The sequence below is a fragment of the Chinchilla lanigera genome, unplaced genomic scaffold (assembly GCF_000276665.1).
Source record: "Chinchilla lanigera isolate Chin_1 unplaced genomic scaffold, ChiLan1.0 scaffold00069, whole genome shotgun sequence".
In the NCBI taxonomy this organism is placed as follows: Eukaryota; Metazoa; Chordata; class Mammalia; order Rodentia; family Chinchillidae; genus Chinchilla; species Chinchilla lanigera.
The window spans coordinates 6,939,661-6,948,846 of record NW_004955470.1 but is presented as its reverse complement, the minus strand read 5'-3'; the positions used below and the strand labels follow the sequence as shown (position 1 = coordinate 6,948,846).

The window sequence follows — 9,186 nt, the reverse complement described above, 5'->3', positions numbered from 1 at the left end:
TTCCTTGGCTCCACAGTTGACCTCCAGCTTAGCATCTCCCTCACACTGTGGATCCAACTCCCAACGTCACCAAGTTCTGGGAACAGCTCAGAAATCCACATACAACATAGTGACAGGTGGCCGGTGAGGTGGCAATGCTGACACATTTGAGCAGCATGCGGTAGCCGGGGGAAGCAGAGGGGCCAGTCAGCAAAGATCTACAGGCAGCAGCTCCTCCATAGGCTCAGGGCTTGGGTACAGAGGGTCAGGGCTGATGTTGCTCCCTCCCCTGAGGATTTACTCCTAACTTTGGCCTCAGGACTCCTGAAGACTCCACAGAACCTGGACAGAGTCCACACTTCAGTGTTGCTGGGGCCATGGGCTCAGACTGCTCCTCCTAGGCGGGACCTCCACCCAAGAAGGGGCTCCAGGCAATGAGCTTCCACCTCCTTGGAGTGATGCCCCAAGGGGCAGCCACAACCACAGTTCACTCTTTGCCAGACAGGTAAAGGTGCTGTCTCGCAGACAGAGCCCGGGGAGGTGGACATATCAGAACTCCAGGCCCGGTAGTGGTTCGTGTAGTCATCCTTTGTTTTTTTTTTTTTTTTTTTTTTTTTTTTTTTTTTTTTTTTAGAGGCAAGGTCTCTCTGTGCAGTTCAGGCTGGCCTTAAGCTCACTTTGTAGCTTAGGCTGGTCTTGAACTCACAACGATCCTCCTGCCTCAGCCTCCCAAGTGCTGGGATTACAGGCGTGTGCTACCATGCCCGGCTCATTCTTCTTTTATATGGATAACTTTTTATGAATATCATCAATTCTACAGAGATATACATTTTATCTGTTCATTAGCTGATGAAACTCTGTATAGTTTCTGCCTTTCAGTTGTCACAAATGAGATTGCTATGAATATTTGTGTGCAAGTTTGTGAGTAGAAGTTTTCAGTTTTCTTGGGTATGTAAACTGGGAGCAGAGTGTCTGGGTCAGATAGTGAGTGTGTTTTTTTTGTTTTTGGGCTTTTTTAACCCTCCAAGGTGCTGTCAGACTGTTCCCCACATAGCTCACCACTTTACATTTCCTCCAGGAGGATGTGAGGGTCCCAACTGCACCCTATCCTCATCATCACTTATTATTATCTGACTTTTTACACTTGGCTTCTTTGACCATTCTGGTGGTAATTTTCATTGTTACTAAAAACAGGAAGGAATCTATCTGTCTATTTTGGGGGTACTGGGAATCAAACCCTGTACCTCATGCTTGCCAGGCAGCCGCTGCACCACTGAGCTAAATGCCTGGCCCCGAGAAATCTATATTTTGGATTCACTAAATTATTTCTGTCAGGGACATCACATGGCCCATGAGTGGGTTGTGAAAGTGAAGGGTAAAGGGCTGACAGACTGGGGAGGGGTCAGAGCACCTTTCCACACTCACCTATTGGGTTGTGCCAGTGGGTTCCGAGCATCTCCCTCTATCACTTTGCGGGTCCTCTCACCTCTCTGTCATCTCTCACGTCCCCTCACGTCTCTGCTCCTTCTCGTCCTCTCCTTTGCCCAGGGACCTGGAGGCGCGTGCGCAGAATGAGTTCTTCCGGGCCTTCTTCCGGCTGCCCCGGAAGGAGAAGCTGCGCACCGTAGTGGACTGCGCCCTCTGGACGCCCTTCAGCCGCTGCCACACTGCGGGACGGATGTTCACGTCCGACAGCTACATCTGCTTCGCCAGCCGCGAGGATGGCCGCTGCACCGTGGTCCTGCCACTCCGAGAGGTAGAGCACTGCCTCTGCCACCCGCTATGCGCTTCCTTTTTAAAAATTTTTATTTCTGTGAGTGCATGCTTGCAGTACATAATGATCACATCCTCGTGAGGAGTTGGTCCATGTGCATCACACATCTTCATTGTTTTTACATCTCCTCCCTACATCTCTTGGTCCCCTTCCCGTTGGCAAAAGTTCTGTCTCCCTGTTTTCGAGTGATCTATCTTTTATTTTGCTCTTTATCATGCTTTGGGTTTCTCATATCACCCATATGATATTGAAGCTTCTGTGTCTTGATTTATTTCACTTAACATTATGGTGTCAAGTGCATCCATTTTCCTACAAGTGACTCGAGTTTATCTTTCTTTCTGGCAGAGCAGTGCTCCCTTGTGTATAAATGCCACATTTTCCTTACGCCTTCATTTGTTAGTCCCCTTCCAGATGCCTTCCCGAAAAAGTTAAAGACATCACATTGCAGTTACTGTATATACCCATGTTTATAGCCGCAGAACTCATGCACTTCCCGAGGCAGCCTCTGTCACCTGCACCCCTGGAGCCAGCCCCCTGTCTCTTGCTGTGACAGTGCTTGAAGCTGGGTACACTTACGTCAGAAGAGGTTGATGGTGCTCACAAGGCTCTGGAGTGCGATACCGGCTGTGCTTAGTGCTGGTGGTGGCTCCTGGGGGGTGGCATCATGGTGGCAGGAATGTGTATGAGCGGGATTGGTCACGGTGGTTAGACAGGGAGCCACAGAGTCCCTTGAGGACTAGCTGCCTTCACCAGGCCCTGCCTCTTCAGGCCCCCAAGTCTCTTAACACCGCTCCCGTGGGAAACAAGCTTCCCACAGTTAACTTCGAGGAAAGCCTTCCTACCTCATTAAAGCAGATCAGCCGCAGTCCTGGTGGTGGGATGGGATGGTCACAGCACAGTTTTGCCATCTGAAGGTGGGCGTCTGGGTAGCCTGGCTTTTTGAAGGAAGCAGGACCTGAATTGGACTATGAAGCTCCTGTTGTTTCTATGGCAACTGGACAGTCACCTAGAAGGGATGGGTGAGAAGAGTACTCTCACCTCCACACTGTTGATAAAGCTGTTTCTAAAAAGAACATTCCTAGCCTAGCAGTGACAGCTTTTCCAACAGCTCTTAGGAAAGAATCTTCCCCTTTCACTCACCAAAAAAAAAAAGAAAAAAAAACAAAACCTATAAAAAGCTTCCATTTGGAAGATAAATGGCAAATTGCTCGACTTTTCTTCTGGAACTTGAGTTAAGGATGTAAAAATGGTCCCTTTAATATGGACAGACACTTTCTTCATAAACTCTGGAAATCAGGGGCAGCCTCCGTTGACTTTCAGCTCTGAGCAGCTCCATCCTTTGGTCCCAGCTTCGCTGCCGAGGTGGGACCACAAGCCTTCCCTGTCCAGCCCGCGGGAGCCTTGCTCCTGTGTCTTCTGTCTAGAGCAGTGTTCCTTAGGAAACGCGGGTCTTTCAGTCACCCCACAGCCACGTTATCATCCTCCAGGAGATGTGTTCATTTCACAGATGTTCCTACCAGTGGAGCAAGAAATTGAGAAGATGCCTCGTGTAGTTTAAATTTTTTTTCTGGTACATGCATAGCCGTCATAATCACTTCAAGTGTAAAGTTCAGGAGCGTTAAGTGCAGCCACCGCTACCATCCATCCCCCTAGCTTCTCATCTCTGCAGCCTGCAGCTCTCTCGACTCAGTAGCAGCTCCCTGCTCTGTCTGCCCGCCACCACCAGGTAACCGTGCTGCCCTCACGAAGCCGACTGCTCTAGGTATCTCATCATGCGCTCGTACACTCTAACTTGTCATTTTGTGGGGGTTTTGTTCCACTTAGCATAATGTCCTGAGGGTCCATCCGTGTTGCAGCATGGGCCAGAGTGTGCTTTTATGACCAAATGCTCTTCCGTCGCGTGCGCGCACCGCGGCCTGCTCACCGCTTGTTGCGCAGTGGTGCCTCGAGCCGTGGCTGTGAAGAGTGCTGCCGAGCGTGTGACCGAAGGCCGGCCCTCCTCCATGTCCTGTGCCTGTCGTGTTCTGCGCCAGGTCGTGAGCATCGAGAAGATGGAGGACACAAGCCTGCTGCCCAACCCCATCATTGTCAGCATCCGCAGCAAGATGGCCTTCCAGTTCATCGAGCTCAGGGACAGGGAGGGCCTGGTGGAAGGCCTGCTGGCAAGACTGAAGCAGGTCCACGCCGACCACCCCGTGCGCTACGACGCCTCAACAAGTGACCAGGACTTCGGCATGGTAGGAGCCCCTGGCGTGGCGGCCTTGCCTGCCTGAGCCTCCCTTCCCTCCACCGCTAGGGCAAGAGAGACGTGCCGGAGGCTGCAGGTCTGTGTGCCGTTCTGGTGTCACTCCTGAGGCACTGGGTGCTCCACGGGGTACCCAGACCAGGGCTGCCGACAGGTTGTCGGCAGCTGGGAGGTTGATGTGTACCCGACGCTGGACGGCAGGTGGTGTAGTGTGGAGGTTGGAGGGGTTGACAGAGCCGCCCTGTAGGGTGGGGACCCTTCCTGTGATGCTGGAGGCCGTGACACCCCCATCCCAGTGGTGCTGGGGACGGTGTTATTTGAGGCAGCTGACACCTGCCAGGAGGAGGGCTTTGTCGCTGTTATGGTTGGGCTGGAGAAGTCGACTGGGTTCGTGAGGTCCTTGTGTCCCATGGCTTTCCTGAAAAACGTATTTTTCTATTTTTATGTATTAACTTTGGTGGTACTGCAGATCAAACCTGTGACCTTGCACTGAGCTACATCTCCATCCTTTTTTTAGTTTCCTATTTAGACACAGGGTCTCACTGAGTCACCAGGTTGCCCAGGCTGGGCCTGAACTTGTGCTCCTCCCGCCTCAGGCTCCCAGAGTGCTGGGATTGCAGGTGTGCACCACCACATCCAGCGAATGTATTTTTATTTTTAACTGACATGTAATGGTGCGCATATCCCCTTCTTTTGGCCATGCAGATGACGCCTGTGTTTTACTCAAGCATGTGTGGTGACCACAGGTTTGGGGATGTTGAGATGGTGTCCCCTCAGAGCAGCGAGGAGAAGGGCCTGTCGCCGCCGTGCCCGGAGCCCCTCACCCCCGTCTTCCCTCCACCCGGCAGCCCGAGACCGGACGCGCACCTGGTGGGTGAGGCGGCTCCGCCTCCGGGTTGGGGGTGACGCTGCGGCAGGGGACCCGGGGCGGAGGCGGCTCGGGACTTTGAGAAGGCGGGCCGCTCCTCTGCCTCTGCGGCACGGAGTGCCTGGTCCCCTGCAGGCTCAGGCTGGGGGGTGCTGGCCCTCGCGCCTGTCCTTGGGTGGCTCTCGCGGCACTCGTGTGCGGCCGGGCAGCTGGCAGCGCTGTCCCTGTGCATTTCCGGGTGCCCACGCGTCTGTCTCCTGCCACCTGGTGCCCTCCCTGCGCCTCTTGAACAAGGTTTTCTTTGTTTCTCTGGGACAAGGGTCACCTGTCTTCTAGTTTTACTGAGCTAAAAATACTTTTGCTACAGTGGAGCTGTGCAGGGGAAACGTGAGGCAGAGTCACATACAGTTGGGAAGTGGGAACAGCCCTGAGCCAGAGCCTTGGCAGAGGGCAGCCACGCTGTGACTGCCAGGACCGGGCGGTGGCTGTGGACGCTGTCACCCAGGCTGCGTCTCGGTCACCAAGACACCGCTCTAGTCCACTGGCAGCTTTATTTTCTCCAACCGTGTGCTTTACGCACAGATGTGCAGTTGACTCTTGTTGACTTGATGCGTGGAAAGATTGGACCCGCACTGTCTCCCTTTATGAAAAATGCTGATTAACAGTTGTTGTAAATATTATTTCAAAGGCCCCAAATGTTCCTGCCAGATAGGGAAAATTTTACAGTATTTTTAATTGCCTGGAGAAAGTGATTTTCTTCTTTGTAACAGTAAGAACAATTTTTTCAGCTTCATTTTTCTGTCAGGAAGCTCAGTGTAAATTGTGACACCCCCAGTCCCCCAAGCTGACCTAATTTTAGCAGCCGATGCCATGCTGACACCCCCAGGAAGCATTCCCTGGTGTCGCCTGTCCCGCCCACTACTGCCATCTGATTTGGGCTACACTTAGTATTTGTGGGGGTTTTTGTTTTGTTTTTTGAGACAGGGTCTCGCTATATAGTTCAGGCTGGCCTTGAACTCACTATGGAGCCCGGCTGGCCTTGAACACGTGGTAACCCTCCTGCCCCAGCCTCCCCAGTGTGGGATTAGAGGTGTGTATTTACAGAGATACCTTCCCTTGCCAAGTGTGGTGGCACTGCCGGGAGGCTGAGGCAGGAGGATTGCTGTGAGTTCAAGGCCAGCCTAAACTACATAATGAGACCCTGTCTCCCCAAAACCCAACCAAAGCTCCATACCCAAACCAAAAAAAAAAAAAAAGGTCTCTCCCCTCGCCCACTGGAGAGCTGGCTTGTCTCGGCGTCATCGGCGCCTGGGCCCTTGGGGTCACTGCTGTCGCTGGGGTCCCCGGGACACACCGTTTCCTCCACCCCAGGCAGCAGACGGTGGCTCCGGCCTCAGCGCTCATTTCCTTCCCAGCCCCGGGAGCAGGTGAAGGTTAGCCTGTGGAACGACCACTTGGCGGAGTACGGCAGGACCGTGTGCATGTTCCGCACCGAGAAGATCCGCAAGCTCGTGGCCATGGGGATCCCCGAGGCCCTGCGGGGGCGGCTCTGGCTGCTGTTTTCAGGTGCGTGCACAGCGTCTTAGGCCATAGAGCAGCGCATGCGCGTTCAGCTGTAACTGCTCAGCCAGGGAACCTGGAACCCCTGCTGTGCTGGCTGCAGGCGACAGCGTTCTATAAGTGTGAGGTCGGGCAGTGTGACCGCTCCTTTAAGAATGACTGTGTGTCTGTAATCCCAGCACCTGGGAGGCTGAGGCAGGAGGATCTCCATAAGTTCACGGCATGTCTGAACTACATAGTGAGACCCTCCCTCAAAAAATAAAAGCTAGCCAGGTGTGGTAGTGCATACCTGCAATCCCAACGCTCCGGAGGCTGAGGCAGGAGGATCACTGCGAGTTCAAGGCCAGCCTGAGCAACAAAGTGAGTTCAAGCCCAGCCGAACTACATAGTGAAAACTTGTCTCAAAAAGAAAAATAAATAAAATAATTTTTAAAATAATTGAAAAATAAAGAAATAAGAAGAATTACTTGAAGCCTGTGCATAGAGCTGCACATTCCACGAAGAAGGCCCTGGAGTGAATCATCTTCCTGGGACAGGAGCTCTGGCTGACGCGCGGCTACCCTGGCTCACGGGACAGTCCCCGGCCCTTCTTGCATGGAAGGCTCGTCCACGCGGGCTGTTGGAGATGCCGCTCCTGTCCCTCGCCTCCCCACCCGTGACCCACCGCTCCGTGGCCACAGAGCCCAGGTCCCCACTGGGTGCTTCCGGGCCGAGCCAGGTCAGACTCCGACTGCCGCAGCCTGGAGTGTCTGTCCCCAGCCGCTGGGGCGAGTGGGCTGAGGGCAGGGCGAGGCCAGCCGCCGCGGGCCCGCTGCCGCTCCTTGCAGGTGCGCGGGGTCCCCTCGCTCCTGGCATTCTGCCTCCAGCTGGTGTCCTCGCCCCGCTCCCCCAGTGCCCCGGGCGCCCGGCCACAGGCTTCCTGCGCCCCCATGCTCAATGCCGGGCTTGGTGGCCCGCGGAGCTCCCTGCGCGGTGCCCACCCGCTCCTGCTTCGGAGGCTGGGTGCCAACTCTGGGGAGGGGGCTTGGCTATAACCCTGGGTTCTCGAGACTATGTTCTAGGGTGAAATAAATAAATGAGACACGTGTGTAAATCCACACTGTCTCTCTGGTGTGAGAAGCCGAGAGTGTACGTAAGGACCAAAATGTGTACTAGACACTGGGAAATGGGAAGAAAATGTTCAAATGAGAACAGGGTGCGGGGAGGGGAAAGGAAAGAAGGGACAAGGAGAAAGAGACTAGAAGAGAAAATGGAAACTGCTTTTGTAAATACAGAGGGGAGAGGAATGGGAAAGAAAAATCAAGGTACTTCATGTGCAGGTGCAAATTCCCGGTGACGACTGTTACTGTGTATATCCAAAATGTACCAATAAAAACCAGAAAAGCCCCCAGGTGCTCCGGCTCTGGGGGGGGTGAGGAGAGGCCGCCCTGACAGTCCCTGTGTGCCCCCGTCGCCCAGAGGCCGGCCTTGGCCCGGCAGCAGGTGCCAGCTCGAGTTTGGGGCCTGGTTGTCGGCTTCGGTTGGCCCCTCGGGGCTCCTCCTGGGCAGCACCGCGGCGCCTCGTGGGTGGTTGGCGCTCACCCTGCTTCTGCCTTGCACACTGCTCCCCGGCAGTGTTGTGCGTTAGTGCGTGTGCTGCATTCTTCCTGTCCCTACGGCATACAGCTCATGAGGTGTGTTAGTGAGATGGCTTCTTCCCTGCGTGTGCTTCCCTGCTTTGTTTAGTTCTTCTTAGAAAAATCTCTGCTACCATTTTTGTACTGGGCTAAGTGACAGAAACGGAGGCGTTTTGTGTGTGGTCTCAGTGTTTTCTGTCCCTCAGTGGGAGACGAGGTCCCCTCTGTGCAGCTTACCACCCCCGCCCTTTCCCCTGGGAACCCCGCCTTTGTGTTGTGCCCCCAGATGCCGTGACGGACCTCGAGTCGCACCCCGGTTACTACGGGAAGCTGGTGGAGGAGTCGCTGGGGCGGTGCTGCCTGGTGACCGAGGAGATAGAGCGCGACCTGCACCGCTCCCTGCCCGAGCACCCGGCCTTCCAGAACGAGACTGGCATCGCTGCGCTCCGGAGGGTGCTCACGGCCTATGCCCACCGCAACCCCCGCATTGGGTACTGCCAGGTGGGTGGTGCCCGCGGTCTGCATCCACCTGTCCCGGCACTGGTCCTGAGGGCTGATCTGTGAGTGGCCTGCTCGGGCCCTTTCCGGAAAGAGCGAGCCACAGGAGGGCCGGAGTTAAGGATCCTCCTGTGTGGTGTGGTCTAAAATACAGGAAGTGTTCAAATTAAAAAATAGAAGTGTTACAGGGAAAGACGCATCGCCATGCATGAACCCCCCAGACCCTCCCCTCACTGCGAGCACACTGGTCCCGTCGTTCTCGCTGCTGTCTGCAGCAGTTCTGGAGTCCTCTTGTGTCTTCAGTTGTGCTCTCCTGGTTGCCTCGATGTCCTGAATCAATCAAAACATTCCCTTCTCGTGGTCAGTTTGACTTCGGGGAAGAGCCAGAGTCACACGGCGCCAGGGCGGGTGATGAGGGTGCGGGCACGGCGTCGTGTTTACGGCTGCCTTCCTGCTGGATGGCACGCAGTGGCGCTGTCTAGTTCTGATCACACCTTGTGAGGCGCAGGAAGGAGGACTTCCAGACCTGCTTGAGAAGGTGGCCGGAGTGGTGGGGTCAGTGTCTGAAGATGGGGAGTACTCGGAGGGAGATTAGTGGCAAAATTCCGCTCACTGTAATCGATATTTTTTCTTTTCATTTTTTTTT

At 54.6% G+C, this 9,186-nt stretch overlaps 1 protein-coding gene across 1 annotated transcript in view; it reads left to right on the top strand.

The window, feature by feature from the left end:
- The window catches only part of Tbc1d8 (TBC1 domain family, member 8 (with GRAM domain)), a gene marked incomplete in the record, with an annotated part of 95,806 nt that overhangs the window by 63,512 nt on the left and 23,108 nt on the right, over positions 1 to 9,186 (top strand). The window contains 5 exon segments of the mRNA XM_013522696.1: positions 1,528 to 1,735; positions 3,787 to 3,990; positions 4,704 to 4,868; positions 6,282 to 6,432; positions 8,329 to 8,543. Coding sequence (XP_013378150.1) covers positions 1,528 to 1,735; positions 3,787 to 3,990; positions 4,704 to 4,868; positions 6,282 to 6,432; positions 8,329 to 8,543 — 943 coding nt within the window.